General features: G+C 40.8%; 1 protein-coding gene and 1 long non-coding RNA gene across 2 annotated transcripts in view; both read left to right on the top strand.

Moving 5' to 3' along the window:
* Positions 1-19,052, top strand: part of atad2b (ATPase family AAA domain containing 2B) — a 69,752-nt gene that overhangs the window by 46,300 nt on the left and 4,400 nt on the right. The window contains exon 27 of the mRNA XM_085133522.1: positions 12,767-12,895. Coding sequence (XP_084989648.1) covers positions 12,767-12,895 — 129 coding nt within the window. The remainder of the gene's footprint in view (positions 1-12,766; positions 12,896-19,052) is intronic.
* LOC146501330 (uncharacterized) lies at positions 8-10,945 on the top strand. The gene is made up of 2 exons (XR_014869506.1): positions 8-10,327; positions 10,358-10,945. It is a non-coding gene; the product is annotated as an uncharacterized LOC146501330 (long non-coding RNA).

Consider the following 19,052-nt stretch of genomic DNA (forward strand, 5'->3'; position numbering starts at 1 on the left):
TAAGAATTTTATTTTTTTTAAGAAAATAAATAAAGCATTATGACCATAACAGGTGTAGCAGCACACCACATGCACTTAAGCTTCCTTACATTCTTGAAAATACTGTAATTTTATTGGGGCGCTTTCAAGGTTTAAAAGGCGCATAGATTTTGTCTAAAGTGCTCGAAATTGCTTAAAACTGCACTGCTTTTGTGATGAAATGCTTTCTGACTGAATAGTTTGCCTCTTAGATACAGAAAGAAAATAAGTTGGGGAGAACGTCTTCTTTTCCATAAAATAAATACGACTCCACTCAAGTATCACCTGCTGCTTGGAGCCTCTGTGTTTGGCTATAGTGTGATCTGCTGGTGTTTTTGAAATATACGCCTTGTGATGGAACAGTGGGTGGGACATGACAACATGCTGGGAGGTGGCAGGTTTAATGAGCGTTAGTTTGATAATGAAAAAGACAAGGTCATGGTTGAAACGAGCAAAATCTGTAAGAGTGGCCTCATGTAAATTCTACAGGACGTGGTGGGGGAGCTTTGACACTGTAGCTAGGCTAGCTGTCACCGTGGGTATGTTATAAGTATTATGGGGAAATACAGTTTTACTGATGTCGGTTTAATTGAGCATCAGTGTAATCATCTTTGACATAGGTCGATAATTAGATGTGGTCTAATGTTAATTGGCCACGTGCTCATGTTACTAATGTGGAGCTGTTAATGCTGGTTTAAGAATGCTAGTCGTGTGAAAGCCTAATAAAATACATCTGTGTGTGCGTTTGCACTGGAAAAATGAATAAAGGTTATGTTTTAATCTTTAAGTTGCCCGACATAGTTTGATACATTATTCTTGATGGTGTTTTACTTAAAATTGTCATTCGTTTTGGAAAAAATATTGTTAAAAGATTTTTTTTAAATAGATCTGTGTGATCAAGTATGATCAGTATCACGTATTTATGAGCACCTTATTCATGAGGTGCTAGAGAAGCTCGAAAATACTTTTTTCCAAGCACGTTTTAAGCATCCTATTGTTTAAACACTAAAATGGTAACAGGAAATCGTGACCCTTAAATGCTGCTGAAATGGCAGCTTAATAATTCAAAGCTTGTTTGATTCAGATTGAGACATTTTCTTCAACTGTCTGTTGTGACTTTATTTTATTACTGCAGCAGTTGTATTCAGTATTTCTAATTAAAATACAACAGAAAAATCTACTTGAAAGTTTATAAACACTGGCCTCTGGTCTGCATTCGCTTATGCTGAAATAATTGGCTGAGAAAAGACACACACACACACACACACACACACACACACACACACACACACACACACACACACTCCATCAAGACTTCAGCTTTTTAAAACCCTGTCCACACCTCATTGCCATCTTGTTGATTTTACACAGCCATCATTCTCATTCAGACCATGAAGGATGTAACAGCTGGTGTGATTTGGCATTGTGCACTGTTAAGCATTTCAGATTTAACAGGTAGTGTGATCTGTATAAAAATGTTCTGGTAACACAAAGGCAAACATTTTGTAATGAAGAAATAGTCACAATAAATGTTAATAAATGAGCATTTCTTATGATTTTAATCACTTAATGTATCCAGTTATGATTTCAACAGTTTCCAACCTGAGTTGCTTTGTTAGAGGAAGAAGATTGTAGGATCTTGCAAAAACATTTAAACAAATTAAACAATTCCCCCCAAAAATGAAATGTGCAGTAGCCAATCCAATTAGTAGAAATTCTTTAGAGTAATACTGGTGTTATAAAGGTGGTATAAATATAGGGTTGCCCCTTTTTTGGTAAATACAAATGGCTTCACTTCTGATCATTTTAAGAAAATCTATAAACTATAAATGTAAAGCAAAGATGTATTAGTTCCAACACTACCAGCTGTGGACTGTCACATCTTGAGTGCATAATTAGATTTTGATTATGGAGAAGATGAACTATAATCAAAAATGTTGAAAATATGTTTTTGTTTAGTCTTATTTAAGTTCATTTGGCTACTTGTTGCAATGCTGTTGTTAACAGTCTGGGTGAAAGGCTTGCTTTTTTGTTTTCTCCTTCCTTCTGTAATGGAAACAGCTGTGCCTCATCTGTATTGTCTTGATTGGTCACTCTTTGAATTATATGAACCATTAAATCATCTTGTTTGTGCATATTTATATATGCAAGTGAAACTCTGAGAGGGAGCCAGAATGTGGCTTGTTCTGACCCGTGTCGTATTCATACATCTGGCTGATAAAACTGCAGATGTTTAAAAATGGCTGCTTTTCGCATCAGGATTACTAATCGGTTAGCCTGGTTCTGCTGGCTTCCTGTTAGGAGAGTTGTTCCTTTCCACTGTTGCAAAATACTTGTAACATTTCTCTGCAACGGTGAAACATAAAGCTCCTTGAAGTTTTATGTTGCACTTTGAATTGGTGCTATGTACGAAATATAATGTAATGTAATTGATTTACATTTTAATATGTGTTTTATTGATGTAAAACACTAGTTTATTGTTGAGTCTGAGATATTACGCAGCCATTTGCAGCCCTGGAAGATTGAGCACTCCTCTCGGACTCTGATGCAAAGTCGTAAACAGGCAAGCTTCAAGTAAGCTGCACAAAGTAAGAAAGGGGAAAAAACAAAACAGTTTCTAGTAAACTTTCATTAAATGCACAAGTTGCACAACCTCACCCATTCAGTTTTAATTGATGTTAAAATCAATCTTTTATATTGTCTTGCCTTTAGACTATTGAACTTTTCTCCCTCCCATTTAATCAACAGGTAGATTAGACGCCTGGAAAGTCCCACATTTTAACTTATACCTTTGTATAACTGTAGAATATAGAAAAAGTTGAATAAAGTCTTTGTAAAATTAGAAATTTCAAAAACAAATTCCGTTGGACCATCAGAAAAAATACCAGAAAACATTGTTTTCTCTCTCTGTCTCTCTGTCTCTCTCTCTCTCTCTGTCTCTCTCTCTCTTTTTGAATGGGATTTAAGGTATTGAGGTTGTGGAAGCGCAGTCATGGGTGACCAGCCTTAAGCTTTTACCAGATCCATAGGTCTCTTCTGGAGCTGATGCTGTCACACTGCCCTTCTCAGATGAATAACTTCTTAAGCTTATCCCTCCTTTTCATTCATGCTACAGTTACGCCACTGTCGCTCGTCCCCTTCCATCTTTCAATTATCGACCTTTTGTATCCTTGCCCTCTGAACATAGGAGGGAGCCAATTACAATGGAAAGAACGAATTCCACATCGTTCAATCAACAGGTGTTGTTCCAGCTAAATTCGAAGGAAACAAGGTCATGACTCAAACATGAGCTTCTCTCTGACCCACTAGATCTGCCAACTCGTCCCAGGGTGCGTTCAAGTAAGTGGAAGCATGTGAAGCAGCTCCGTGGTACTTTGCACTGTCACGCCAGGGTCCCACCTAATACCCCAAGTGTAAATTGGAGCCTCGGCTCAGTGGGCCCCCTTGACAGCACTTCCCACTGATCAGATGGTTGGGGAGGGGGCGCTGGTTTTACAGCGCTCTGTGTAGTGTAATTGGTGTAAAAGAAGTGTCCTTCTGACATGTTCCTCAACGCTCCGAAGAGACATCCAACTATCAAGCCATTATCTAGTGGCTTTTACACACATCCCATGGGGATGATGGGGACCGTAGGGGTACATATCTCTTCGTGCTGAACCTGACTCCATCTTTCAGCCTGATTGACAGGCTTTTTAGCTGGCCTGATCTTAGTGCTTCAACTGGCTGCCCCTATGAACAGCCACACATAGCACTAATCTGGAGGTTTATTTGTTAGTAGGGGGAAGAAGGGAGATATCTTAAAGAAACAGATTGTGAAAAGAGGGGACTGTGAATAATTGCTTTTTCATCCCAGTCTTACGGAACAAATTGAATTTCCGGTGCGCAGGATGAGAGCCGCCATTTAAGCAGATATTTGCTGGCGGGGCTGGGACTGGCACGGTGCCTGATGTGTGTTAGGGCCCACAGTGAGTGGTGTACTGTTCCCTCACTCTTCAGTTGTATTCATTGATTGTAGAAGCCTCATTATTCCTGACTTTTAACTTGATGGAAGAGGCTCTGAAATCTCTCTGGAATTAAATACCATCAGAGTGTTATGAGTTTGTTCACAGACCCTACACGCAAAGCCTGTAGGACGGAGATGGTATTATTTCAGTATTCACACCCTGCCTTTCAGAGCCATTGCACAGTTATTTGCTCTGATTCACTTAGTAAAATCAAGTTCTGTTATTGCCAGTTTTTCTGAAATGATGCTTGATGCTGTCTGGATCAAAATGAATTCCTCAGTATGAATAAATAGGTCCTGAGGCTTGTTTCTCTGCCTACTCCAAAACGTCTCTCATTCTCAGCTGTTTTCTTTCATCAATAATCAGACACTTGTCCACAGATGGGCTAGGAGAAGTGGTGCTGAGGATTGCAGATGAGAATTCAGTAACAAGAAATCCAATCTGGCCCCAGCAATTTTTCCTCCATCTCACCAAGAACACACAGATTATCGTCTGCTCTGCTGTTTCCTTTAGCAGCTGCCCAGAAAAAGCCAGTGTTTCTAGTCACTGGCGCAGTATGGAGCCTTTCTGGCTTGATGCTTAGTTTCTACAGCATGTCAGGATTTCCTGTTTATAGAAGCTTGTCAACAGAAATGGCCCTGCTTCAGTTTGTCATCTCCCTTCATTTTTTTAGTATTGGTAACAGCAGGGGTCCCCTTTGGCAAAGTAGCCATGCCTCGTGCCTGTTCAAAAGAAGACAGCCTAATAGTAGTGCTGGACCATCGTTTTGATTGTCAATAAAAAGAGATGGTGCTTGAAGCGCTTCTTTTATTTTTATTCATTCCCACTGATTGCTTTGACACATCTCCCATTTGCATGTAATTGCATACCTGTGCGTCTTGGCTATGCAGGTGAGGGTCACTTGTTTGCTCACACAACATAAACATACCAGTTAGTCTCTCTTATTTCTCTTCTAATAGTTTGCGGACAGATTTATCGTGCCCTTTTGCGTTGCTCCCATCTCATGCATCTCCTCAACCTTTGGTTTAGGGTTACACTGTGTGGGATTTTGTACATCTTAATACCCATACAGTACAAGAAGATGGTATTTTTAATGTCTGGTTACTAGGGCTGGGCCATATCATACCGTTCACGGTAATACCGGTGTAATTTTGGGCAACGATAGGAAAATGAAATATCACGATAGAATATGGTTAAAACGTGCATGCGCAGTGCTTTTGTTTACGTACGCACATGGTGGCGACGCAGAATGAGAAGAGCGAAAGCGGATCGTTGAATGAAACCAATGAACCAGAACTGGTTTGTAAAAATGCTGCAGCTTCACTGGTGTGGAACTGGTTTAGCTTTTGTCCATCAGATACACAACAAAGCACTATTTTTGGTAGAGCATGCTACCAAAAATAGCGGCTTCGTAGCTTAGACTTTGCTAAGCTACGAAGCCGCACCGCTTGATGGATTGTCGGAGCATTACGGCTATCGTAGGCAGAGCCTCGCGGAGTGATACGTACTGTGCTTCAACATAATGTTACCGTATTGTGTGTGTATAACCTCTTTTTAAGTTTTGTGGATATTATACATGGTTATGCTGAGGATATGTCGGCCAATTTCCACTGGAAATGCCTTTTGTGTTGTAAGGCAGCCTTGTGTTGTACCTCGTTCCTCTCCTTCAGGGAACAAAGTCATAGATATAACTGTTCATTTTCAGTCGATTCACTCGGGACAACACATAAATATGGGACCTGTATACAACCAACGTACTGCAGTCGGACCACCAGCACCTTAGTGTGCGGTAGATCCAGGGGAAGGACAGCAGGAGCCATCAATCGATAGGACTGAACAAAAGAGTGCGGTGATGCCCAACTAGCTGCAGCACAAATATCACCTACGCGGGGACCCCTTTAAAAAGAGCACATCAGCTTACATTGTCCTGGTGGAATGTGCTCTCACCCCCTGGGGCAAAGCGAGACCCTTGGTGCACACATGAGGCAGCTTCCATAATGCAGTGGGACAGCCTCTGTTTAGACAGAGCTCTTGCACTTGCTGGATTAGTGAAGCAGGCAAACAAATAGTAACATAAATGCACATTCTGAGTGCGATCAATGTAGGTAGATAGGGCACGCACCGGACCAGAGAATGAGGCATCCACTGTCACGAAAAGAGAAACCGCACCCCTGAGGACGGGGCCGAACAGAAGAGTTCTGCCCTGCTTGCTTCGGTTTAGTGTCTTTCCAAAACGCTGCACAGGAAGACTCAAAGTTAGCGCTCCGCAGGCTGCTTAGTGGAGGCCAACACCAACAGAAGCCGTTAAGCTAAACCTAAGCTGCCAGGACACATAGCTAATTTGCTCTAGCAAACCAGCCCAACTGCGCAGAGGTGTTCTTAGCGAGGTGAAGAATGTAAGAACTGGGGGATGATTTGATGACCGGTGGTATATGTGGCTTGCATCAAGGTTTCTTCAGCCAGAAAACGCAGGGATGTGATATCCCATACTTTTGTGTTGTACCGAGTCAATCAATGGAAAGATAACAATCCTGTTAAGATGCTATTGCAGTTGTTAATTTATGGGCAGGCTGCGATTCCAGGTCAGTTATATTGTGTGTGTATCGTAAATGTAGGTCTGTAGTAATGAATTTCAAGCCTCCGCCACCTCCTCACTGCTCAAATCCTGTGATAACAAATACCTGCTGTAACGCTTTAAGCTGCACTGCTTATTCAGATGAATACCAGGCTGTACATGCTTTTGTATATTCCAAAAGCACACCCTCGTAATGCACAGATGGTGTGAAACGCTTAGTGCTCGGTCAGCATCTTTCACTGTTTAACACTTTACTCTTCCTGCACACTGGTTGCACGACACACGGAAAGGAGTTTGTATTGATTACCCTTTATTTCCCTTGAGCTCTCCCCAAAGTTTAATCATATCAGTTCATTAGCAAATCCTTTTCCATAACCTTGACCTAAATCTTTTCTGTATTAAATTTCTCTCCCCTGTGCATTTGTTTGGTAAACATATCTTCATCTGATAATTTTGCTGGGTGTATGTAGAGGTCTGTTTGGTGTTCTTCTCCTTTATTACCTGGTGATATTGGATCTCTCCTGTCTTGAGTCTGTAAAATATGAAATTTCGTTCCTCCTTTTCCTTCCTTATTTTTTCCATCTTATTATCTTTCCCCCCCCAATTGTAATTTTTATCTTGTAATACTTTTTTTTGCCAAGGACTTGCCAAATGAAACCTGCAGATTTTAAATTTGGTCATTTTCACATCTCTCAATGTTCTATATTCCTACCCAGACTCATGTCATGTATGGACTATTTGATTTATAAGGCTCATATTGTTATCAGTGTTTTTGAGTTAAAAAAAACAAACCTCATTGCTCAGATTTTTCCTCCTAATTGAGATTGAAGCCATGTGCTTCAGGACATTTTAAGTCCTGAGATAAAGTCTGAGCTATCCCAGGCAGCTCTATTCTGTAGAACTACATTTCAGATGTATTAGGAAAACCACTAGGATTGACATTTCTAGATTAAAGCCTTAGAATAGTTTAATTTACCCCCTGCCCAGGAAACCAGCCCTTAGGTCTCTAAGTTTTCTATCAATTGAAGTTAACTCCTTTATTGATCTTTGTGTGTGAGTGAATATAATAACAATTATATGCATTTATTTTCATTCGTGATTTATATTTTTTTGTGTGTGATTCTCAATTCAGTGTTCTACTCATTATCTAAGTGGCTGAGTCACCGCATAAACCTAACGGCACACAGAGCATGATGTGTTCATTTACACATAAATAATAATAAAATCGTCAGTTAGAAGAGAGTAATGCCGTTTTTAAACAGTATCATTGGACTCATTTTATTCAGATATTAGATTGCATACTTTGCACAAAAGACATTACCATATATAGCATCGAAAACCCTTTTTTCCTCCTATACTAAAGTAAGGAGAATTCACCGTAATCTAATGGCATTTTCCTGTAAAGCCAAGCGTTGCATATTTAAGATGAGCTGTCGACCCCTGCAGCGGTTTTTACATGGGCAACTGAACAGAAACACCATTTCATTTTAATGTTCTGGGACCATGGTAATATGATTCATCATGATTGTCCCTGACCCTTGTAACACTATCAATATTGCATTATCCGTGTGACCGAGTGCCCTGTAAACCACATTATTTGCCACCATGACTTAAATTTTTTTTAAAAAAATAAATCAGAAAATCCAAATCCAGTGTCTGCCTTAGCTGAAGGTAACAAACAAACCAGAATCATTAATAATTCATTCATTTGCTAGTATTGGGGAGACAAAATCTTAGTTAACAGGAAGAGCAGGCTGAATTGTTCTTAGAGGCAGATATTGAAGGCTTAATAGCGTCCCTTGTGATGGAGACGGTTGGGTTTTGAGTCCTTGTTGTTGAGTTTTTTTCCTCCTCCCTCTCTGCCTGCTAACCCTCTTCTCTCAGCCAGTGGTGAGGAAGTCTCTCCTACACATGTGCGTGTAGATAGTGAAGCCTTCGGTGATCAAAGAAGACCCTCTACTGTATCACAGTCAGCTCCAGTCTGCATGCCTGGCTGTGTACAGCATGCTTATTTGAAAAAGGGATTTGTTTGCAAAATACCAGAAGCATAGAGCGACTGTAAATTCAGTGGATTGCACTTACATTCTGCACATTTTCAAGATTTTTACGTGGAAATACTGCATTTTCTAAAATATTTGTGCAAGCCACGTTAACAAAAGCTCTGAGTTTGACGCTAATGACACTGCATACCCTTATTCAGCTGTTGTCTAGAATCGCAGGCATCCCAACCCTCCCTTTTGAATCTATGTTCTTAAGAAGCATAGATAGAGATGTGGTAAAGAAAAGGTTGTGGGGGAAGATGGAGCAAGGAGTTTAGAAGGGGTGAGGTTAAATGGCCCATGTCAGTAGTAGTCTTTAACGCATGGGATTACGGCCCTTTTGTGTGCTGTGAGCTCACTCAGTCACTGAGCCCATGTAAGACCCTCTCACACCATTTACCCCACAGTGTCGCCGACACCCTGATCAAGTTGACAAAGGCTGGGAAGTGCACTGCTGCAATCAGCCCGGTAACAGTAAGAGGAGAGAGAACAAAGAGGGGAAAGAAAGCTGCAGAAGAGAGGAGAATGCAAAGACAAATACACCAGAAGCAAAGACTGTTGTGCAATAGTAATGTCGGAAATGCAGTTGAAGAGGAGGTGAGAATAGGCTGTGTAAAACAGTGAAAATGGCTTGAGGTGAGAAGATGAACAATCTCAGGAGAAAAAGGTGCATTATAAAGTAGAGAAATGCACTTAAAGCAAGAGATGGGGAACGTGATGAAAAATGGAAAGAAATGCAGTGGGATGAAAGGCTGGTTGACATTATTACACATGTGAGATGGGTTGGTAATGATGCTAATTAAAGCTTTTATGCACGTGTTGTTAAAACCGGCATCTCACTGTGATGTGCTCCATTTGGACCTCTTTTATTAGTTCTTATGGCTGGATTGAAACTATGAAAGCTGATAGCTCCCCTGATGTTAGGCCAGAGTTAATGTGAAAAAAGTACAAAAAAGATACCAGTAAAATATATTCAATATGTAGCAGCTGATGGCACTTTTTTTCCCAGTGTTGCAGAGATCATGATTATCGCTCTGCATGAATTCTGAATATTAGATTTTTTTCATGTTCTTAGCTTCTTTATGTAGACATTATTTGTCAAGGGACTTGGTTATTAGATTGTCCAGGTGGAAGTTCTTATGAAAAGGGATATAACCAGTGATTTTCTATACTACCAGATGAAATTATGAAAGTTTGAATGTTTCAAAGGTATAATCGTCCTTTTTTCTGGACCTTTAAGTTTTATATGGTATGCATTTTGCAGCTGTGCTTATACGGAGTCTGATGTTCTGCTTGTAATCATTTCAAAAGCTGAAACAGTAAAAATAATGCTTAGTTTAAACACCCCAATCAGAAGAAACACGCCCGCTTTTTTTCCAGTTTCAGAGGGATGAAAGAAACCTTTGTGTAAACTGATTAGGAGAAAACTTGTACAATGTAAGTAATTTAACCTGATTGCATTCTTCTCTCCACATGCCCCCCATCTTGACAGAAAAGTGCAGGAACATATGCTTCTCTGCTTTTGGAATATGGCAGCCTGCAAGCGCAGCTGTCAATCTGCATAGAGATTGTTTTAAATACAGCGTTTTCAGGAATTAAGAGTGTGATAATAACGGCAACTACTGTGGCGAACAGAGGATGGCTGTCTGTGTTCAGGGAGCTGATTAAACATGTGACAATTACTGATAACTGTAGAAGAAGGCGAGAAGTAACGTTAACAGGTGAAACCAAGTCTTGAATCAGACTGACTTTAGCCACTATAGAAATGTTTACATTAGGGCTGCTCAATGAATCGAATTTTAATCTCGATTACGATCTGGGCTTTCAACGATCATTAAAAATGACTGAGCCGATTATTAGCCCCTCCCTCGTGCTTTACTCTCGTGCTGCTCCGTGTGGCAAATCGAGCGCACCTCTCTGCGTTTCGACACGTGTCACAACAATTAAGAGCAGCGGTCCCCAACCTTTTTTGCGCCACGGACCGGTTTATGCCCGACAATACTTTCATGGACCGGCCTTTAAGGTGTCGCGGATAAATACAACAAAATAAAACTAGTACCGGTACCGAAAAAAAGAAGATTTATTCATAACACACGTGAAAAGACCCAGGAAAACCGAGTAAATGATAAAAACGATAACAAAATAACGCTGAAAACCGATAAAAACCCTGAAAACTATACATTTCACACCTGAGCCTCAACTCTCGCGGCCCGGTACCGGTCCGAGGCCCGGGGGTTGGGGACCGCTGATTAAGAGGACCCGAGGGAAGCTCGGAAAGCTAAGCAGAAGTTATTTGGAGAGGAGAGTGACTGCTGTTGGTTGAAAAGGGAGGTAAAAAAAAAAACTTCAGTGGTGTGGAAACATTATGGGTTCGCGGAGTCAGACGTGGATCAAGTAGACACAGTGTGTAAACTTTGCTACAGTGTTACAGTTCACTAAACAGAGATGTTTACATTTTTCATTTATTTTTTTATATTGCAAACATTTGCACTGTTATCAGTATTTGCACACTATTTTATATTATTTTTGACAATCTTTAAAGTCATTATTCAACACATTGTTATTGTTAAATAAATATCGTCAAATAATCGAGATCTCAATTTCAGTGAAAATAATCGTGATTATCATTTTTGCCATAATTGAGCAGCCCTAGTTTACATGTGACTGAAAGAGAAGCTGTAAAAGCTTTTTCTGGTGTTCTGTCACACTGTGGTTTTTCATAGTAATCATTGCTCTAACACAAGTTTTCCATTTGTGGTGCTTTATGACGTCAAAGAGATTACATATCCTTAATATAGTCATCTCAGGCACATTACACAGTGGACTTGCCAACCTGCTGTTCAAACCTTATGTTTGTAAGAAGAGCTGAGGGGCTGCACCGAGGCCTAATATGAGATGAATAATGTTTATTTTGAATTGTGAATTATGCAGAGGTACTCTAATAGACTCCAAGGATAATAAATATGGAGCTGGAAATGGACATATTAAGTCCACTTTGAGCTGGAGTTTATCCAATCTTCTAAATACAAAATGTGAAAACATTGATGCAGATAATGTTGTTCAGGTGTAATTTCTCTCTCCATGTGATGTTTGTAGCAAAACAAACAATCTAAAAAACCTAAGAAAGGCTTTTAGGAGGTCACTGATTACGTTAGTCAGCACTGAGATGAAGAGCAGTAGCAAATGTTTGCCACGATGATTCGATACGAACCATTAGGACTAATGCATCATGCATGACGTTTTTCATCCTTTCAGTTATACAGAATAATAACAATAATAATATTGGTGGCAGGTACGTGGCTCCAAGCTGTGGTGTATTTTAATAGAAGCTAAAAAGTATTTTTCTTCAGGCCAGATTTCCGGTTATGAGCAGACTTTGTCTTGGGATTAAGTTTCTGCTCAAGTTTCTCTTGATGTGAAGCCTCAGTTTAACTTTAATCAGGCCAACTGTCATTTAAACTGAACCCATTGTCAGATGGAGTACAGTGATTAATACAATGCTAACCTTTTTACCTTTGCAATTTTCGTTCTTTTGCTCACTGTAATTATCTCTCAGACGTTCACTGATGAGGCTCTGACAAACATCTATGTCTTATTAATCATCATATTGCCTTGATTTTATGTTTTTCAAGCAAGTTTTCTCTCTCTGTCTCTCCCACACCCACACCATTTAATTTCAGTTGAGGTTTCTCTGTTTGCCTTGTGTCAGTGATGATAACTTTAATTATTGTGCCTTTGCTGTCTCAGTCCGTGCATTCTGATGAGCTGCGTGTTTAAATAGAAGCGCATATACACACAGACTTTGGTTTGGGTAAAATGTGAAGAACGGGTCAATTAAAAGGGCCTTTGACTGTCCAGAATGTTTTAATTAAAGTAGCAGTGAAATGTAAACTTGTTTCTAATTATGATTAGCCTTAATTAGCTGTCATTCTGATCTTAATTGCTTTTGAATGCAGCTGACCTCCACATGATGCATCTCCACGCACCAGCATCAGTGAGCTGCTTGTGCCACCCGTTGTTCCATCACTGTACGACTGTCCGATTGCGCCTGTGCTGTTGTTGTTTCTGTGGTATATATCTGTAAGATGTATTTATTTTCTAAAACGAATGATTTCTATTGTTTGCTGCAGATTCTACTGGATGTGGTGGTGAAGAAGAGTGAGGGCTACAGCGTGGAGCAGCTGGAGCGATTGTACTCCCTACTCAGCCAGTGCATCTACAAGCATCGTAGAGAGTACGACAAGACCCAGCTACTCGAGGTCAGAGACACAACACACTGGTGTAGCCTTTATAATGTGCATTTAGTGCCATAAAAATACAAAAATACTCCTTATCCAGTACTGCAGACTGCCTTGAGCAGTTCACTTAAAGGTGAAAGAGATTTTGTTGAATCATAACATTTCATTTCTACTTTAAATAATGCATTAGGTACACAAATGCCGTACACAAATAGCCATTTTCAGCTTCTCAAATATAGAAATGTATTGACAATGGTAATAAATGTTTTCTTTTATTGTTTGAAACCCACAAACACTCAAAATTATTATATAAATTAGATGGACAATGCCAAGAAATTCTGTGCAGCATGCAATAACTGCAGCTTGGAGAGCAGTACAAGGTCTAACAAACATTGGAGTGCCCGGCCTTTACTTAAACCTTATCCTTTGTGGATAATCATTTAAAGCCACGCACCACCCAAAGACTCTTGCACTGAAAAGGGTAAAAATACAACAAACTCGGGCTAATCAGAAAGTAGGTTTAAGGACAGGAGCAATCGAGCTTCTTGGGGACTAGAGAACCCTCCTGAAGATTTCCCAAGAACCCCCTCGTAACCTTAACATAGATTTAACTGGTTTGGATTTAGTGTCACATGGACAGATGAGTGGCATGTGTTTCTCCGTGCTTGAATGATAGCTAGCAGGGTAATTAGCCAACTTGCGTAGCAGATCGCAGTCATATCGGTGTTTCTGCTGGCCCCCTCCCCTTCTGTAAGTCTATGTTTAACATTTGCATTTTTAGTGATGCGACATCCCGAGGATTAGCAGTAAGCAAGATGTGCTGGATGTCAAGAAAATGTTACTTTTTAGATTTATTTTTTTATATTTTGTCCTACAGATTTGACCTTGTTCAGACCAAATAACTCAGATTATTAAAGAGCTGGAAACAGTTGTACACAAAGGCAGATGATATCGGAGAAGATGTGGCTTTCTCCTTAGGGAGCTTACACATCTCTGAACACTGCGACAGACTGAAACAAGAAGACGTGTTTGGCACTTTCTGGGTTTCATGACAAAAAAAGGCTAGATATCGACTATGGAAGAAGAGATGGGTAAGAATAGCATAAACAGCATCTAGATCAGGGTAGAAATTGAGGTCTGCAGCAGAGTGTGATCTAATGAGGACAGTGGAAACTATTAGTGAGAACATTTAAAAAATAGGTTTCATTGCTTGTGGGAGACCCCCACAGTATATTCCACATAATTCTGATGTTAGTTCGCCAAACAAATGTACTGAACTTCTTAAACTCCACTGAGGCTTCATGAAAAATGGATTATGGCTTTGTTTTCCAAAATAATTACAATTTAAAATGGTACTGTGTTTCAGGCGGCCAGAATAAGATCTTAGCGGCACAGGACTGAAAGTCAGAATTTTATATTCATGAATGCAATCAAGCCGCTGACACACAATGATGTTTTATATTATGGTAGCATGGTGGTAATTTTGAGGAGATGTAGATCATAATGTAATATAAAGACAAACTCGTGCTACAATAACCGCAAATGTTCATTAAGTTTTTTCCCAAGTCTCTCGGGAAAATACTGCAAATAATAATAAGCGAAGGATAACAAAAGGGACTGAATGAATGGGAACTTTTTCCTTTTAAGTTTAGCTCTTTCTTGACAATGTTCCATGCAGAAAAAGCTGCTGTATATTTTCCCAGAATCCCATCTGGTCATCTGCTGCTGCTGTAGGATGTCAGTGCAGACAGGGGGCTCGGAATGGCAGTGTCCTGGCGCTGGTAGCCAGTGCCGGCTGTCAGGATGTCAGAGGGAGGAAGCGGCAAAGGGAGAGAGAGCAGTCAGCCAGGTGGTGCCGCCTGTCTGCGGGCCGCTCTGGTGAAGGGAGGGAGGGCGCGTGTCTGGGTTCGTTTCATACTGCCAGCCTAAATTGGTGTTTCGAGAGCAGAAATGTCAGCTCATCTGGCACGTGTTTTGTTTGCCTGCATTTCCAAACATACATCTCAACCCCACAGCAGGTCATCTCCTTGTAATTCCCTTGAGAATGCAAAACCACGAGCACACAGATGCACACCGAGGTGGTCCAGAGTATTAGGCTGCAGCCTTTTTGGGGGCAACTTAACGTTGCACGCCGTTGCAACTCTCTGTATTTATGTCCGAGTTGTAGAGCTGAGTGAAATGGAGCGCGTCCATACATTTGTCTGCCTTACGTTCTCGCCGTCCTCCTCTGGGCACGGCTCGTCTCAGTCTTCCTGAAGAGCTGACCTTTTCAGCAGATGGAGCGGACGGCACGCTGCGTTTAAAGCCAGAGGGACCGTATCTGCTCTGTACACAGAAACACGCAGGCTATGTTCCTGTCCACAAATTGGCTTATGTGTTTCCCTTGGCCCGGTATCAGATTTTGCTCGTGTCTCAGACAGCAATTAAAGACTTTGTAAGGGCCTTTGACCTTTAACCTAAATCTGTGCTGTGCCAAAGCTGAACAGGATACCAGTCAGGTTAACTAAACCCCTCAATAGTTGGTTAATTCTCTGCCAGTTTCGTGTGTATACTGCTGAGGGCTTTGGCCTGCAGGTCAATTAACACTTTTATTCCTACTTGTTTAGCCAAAGCAGCATCATGAATAAGTGCTTAATTGTTCCTAAAACTAATTTGACCATTGAACTATTTGATTGGTTCCTGGCATGCATTTCGTATTTAGAATATTGATTAAACTTGAGCTTCAAGAGTGGCCTATTATGCTCATTTTCCAGCACCGTATTTTGATTCCTGCACATTATTAAAGTAGCATTTCATTATGGAGTTCAGACATGATCTTTATTTATCTTACACTGGGCTTTGGTACACCCCAACAAGCATTTAGCTCATTTCTCCCTGCTTTTAAGTTAGCTTCTTTCTGATTGGCTGTTACTCACAATCAGAAGGTTTGAAGAGCAGGTGACCGAGACTTCTGTGGTCTCATATGAGCACTCATTGACGTCATACAGAGACAAGAGTATAAAAACCGCCTCACACTCAGCTTTTGGCTCATGGGATTACACGCACTGCATCAATATTTGAAATGCTGGCCGTGCACTATTGGAAGACTAAATATGAAAAAGCATAACAAGTGCTCTTTAAAGAGTCTTTTGAGACCTCCTCTGACATTTGGTGCTGAATAGCCATATAAAGAGAAACCTATTTAAAATAGGCGGAAGAATCAGTTTCTGCAGTAGGCTTTGCAGCGCTGGCTTTCGTCATTGTGAGTCTGTGAATCTGTCAGCGGCTTGTGTAACAACACCTTCATCCAGGAACAATACACAAGATTGTTCTCTCTTGACTTTTTCTTCCCTGGAAAAAAACGACTCAACTTATACTTGAGTTGTTGTGAAGATTTTTTTGTTTGGTTTTTTCCCCCTCTCACCTAACCTTCACGAAGATGCTGCAGAGAACCTCGTCCTCCCAGGGGTTGTAGCAAATTAGATCTGGGAAATGGAGGAACTCTGTAAGTGATGTGGGAGTAGATAAGATGGGTTCAAACAAGGTGGGTGCACCAAAGTAATTTAAAGTTATCAGTGGAGAGCATGCTACGCTGGATTTTTCTCTTCATGCACGGCGTTGAGGGCCCCAGTGAGATATAAAACACCTAAAACTGCAGTTTGGCTGCAGTTGACCTGTTGAGCTGTGCAGAGGTTAGACATTTTTGCCATGTAAGTCACCATCCACCCATGCTAGATAGAGTTTATGTCAGTGAGACAAAGGGGAGGTGCTGTGAGGGCTTGTTAGTCTGCTGTGTACTCGGGATGACAGCGTGCGAGGGCTTCAGGCAGATAAACTTTAGATCACAGCGGCGCAAAGCGTCAAGGCAGTGAAGAGCTCATTTGCATGTGCCCGTGTTTACAGTGAAACACAGCAAAAAAGTGCTAAAAGCACAGATATGTCTAAAAAGATGGGTTGAGTCGAGGTTTTCACAAAGACTTTTTCATTCAAGCTTCACCTTTCTTGGCTTTGCTGGCTTTTTACAGCTCGTGCAACCTGGAGTCGATCGTTGTGGGGCTGTGATGAAGTGCTAAGCGCTTAATTGTTGTTCTAAATGAAGTTTCAAGAGAAGTTGGAATCTCATGCAGAAGAACACTGGCGTGATTAAATTTACCTGGCTCCAGCTAGATTAGATCTCATGTTCTGATGTGTCAACTGAAAGTTAAATACACAGGCAGGACTGTTTCGGTGGGAAGAGTGAAAGCGGACTCCCTTTTGTTTGGGTTGGGTACTGCCAACAGTAATGCGTGGTGACGGCGGAGCTGCCGAGCAAACGCCGTTTCTAGGCTGAACGGCAACACATGATGTATATGTTCCATGTGAGATGTCGGAAATGTTTAGGATAAAAAATAAAACGCATAAACTTTGTGTGGAAACGTTTCAACATATGTCACAATTAGGGATGCAACAATACCAATTTTTTCAAACCGATACGATACCGATACTTGGATCTGAGTACTTGCCGATACAGAGTACAAAAAACAATACTTCTACCACACACACACACACACACACACACACACACACACACACACACACAATTAATTGGAAGACAGGTTTTATTTTATTCCCTGCCGATAATTTTATTATTTATATAATTATTATTATATAAATAATAAAATATAAAAAATTATAAAATAAATAATAAATAAAATAATAATTGGCCCCCTAGTGGCCAATCTAACAAACTACAACAGAAATGATATGCCACCCTCTGATTAATGAAATAAGTTAGTATCGGTTCATGGTATCGGTTAACTTTTACGAGTATGAGTACACACACTTTACAGTATCGGCCCCGATACCCGATACCAGTATCGGTATCAGTGCATCCCTAGTCACAATGAAATTAAATTTGAAAAACGGTGATAAATTCTTAAAAATGGAGTCGGACGCTTATCAAATCCACTGAGAGAACTAATCATTTTATCCTGAGATGCACAGATGTTGGTCTGTTGCAGCCCTGATTGGTTCATTTGTGTTGTTGTGTCCTTTTGGTGTTTAAACACTTAGTTTGAATCTGAACCGAATGCTTTATTAGGTATTATCAGGTTGGTTGCAGCAGAAATCGAGACTCATCAGACCAGGCACCGTTTTTCCTGTTTTAAGCTGACAGGACTGGTAATCGGCGTGCTCTTCTGCATACATTGATTGTAATGAGTTACTGTTGTCCCCCTACCAGCTTGAAGCAGTCTGGCCAGTCTCCTCAACAAGATATTTTTGTCCAGAGAGCTGCTGCTTTTCTCTTTTTTACACCATCCTCTGCGTGGGGGGAAAATCCCAGCCCGTCTGGCACCAATAACCATGCCCCATTCAAAGTCACTTCTTCTCCAATTTGATGCTTGACCATGTCTAGATGCTTAAATGCAGCCATGTGATTGGCTGAACTGGTGCATGGGTTAGCGAGCAGTTGGAAACAAACAGGTTTCCTCAGCGCCATTAAAAGATTACATCTGCCTTCTTAAATTTGAGAGCTTCAGTTTTGTATTTATTGTTGGAGCTGCGCTGATCCTTCCTCCATGCTGCATGAGAGCAGGCTGCATATGCAGAGGGAGGGTGGGGTGGGGCTGAGTGAGTCACACAGTTTAGTGAGAGAGAAGAGATGCAATGCACTGGCATGGCTTTGCTAAAGAGATGATTTCTGTAGCTCAGCTTGGAGCAGGGGTCGCAACCTTCAACATCAAACGAGCCTTTTTAACTGAATAATGTGAGGGGAAAAAGTGTGTGTGTGTGTGTCTGTCAAAGTGTTTCTGCGCAGTGTACCAGGGGCACGGAGAAAAGTTGTTGTACCATAGGCACGAGGAGTGTGTGTGTGTGTGTGTGTGTGTGGGGGGGCAAGTAACAAATGGCCGTATGTAGGAGAGGATAATACATATACTTAATACAAGAATAATAAGATGTCTTAATAAGAAGAAGAGCGGAAAAACAAATATATCATAACCTCGTCAGGTCTATTTGACTTCACAGCTTGTGGAAAATTAATCAAATAAAAAAATAGCCCACTTTAAAATAAATAAAACATAGCAGTGAAATAAAAAGAATAATCATGAAAACTATTTGTATGTAATTATGACTTCAGTCCATTTCCGTGTGCTGTCATCGTCTGCAATAAACCAGCCCTGAGCACAGCGTGTTCACCCAAAGGGGGTCGAAAGAGCCG

Source organism: Neolamprologus multifasciatus, chromosome 15, assembly GCF_963576455.1.
Source record: "Neolamprologus multifasciatus chromosome 15, fNeoMul1.2, whole genome shotgun sequence".
Classification (NCBI taxonomy): Eukaryota; Metazoa; Chordata; class Actinopteri; order Cichliformes; family Cichlidae; genus Neolamprologus; species Neolamprologus multifasciatus.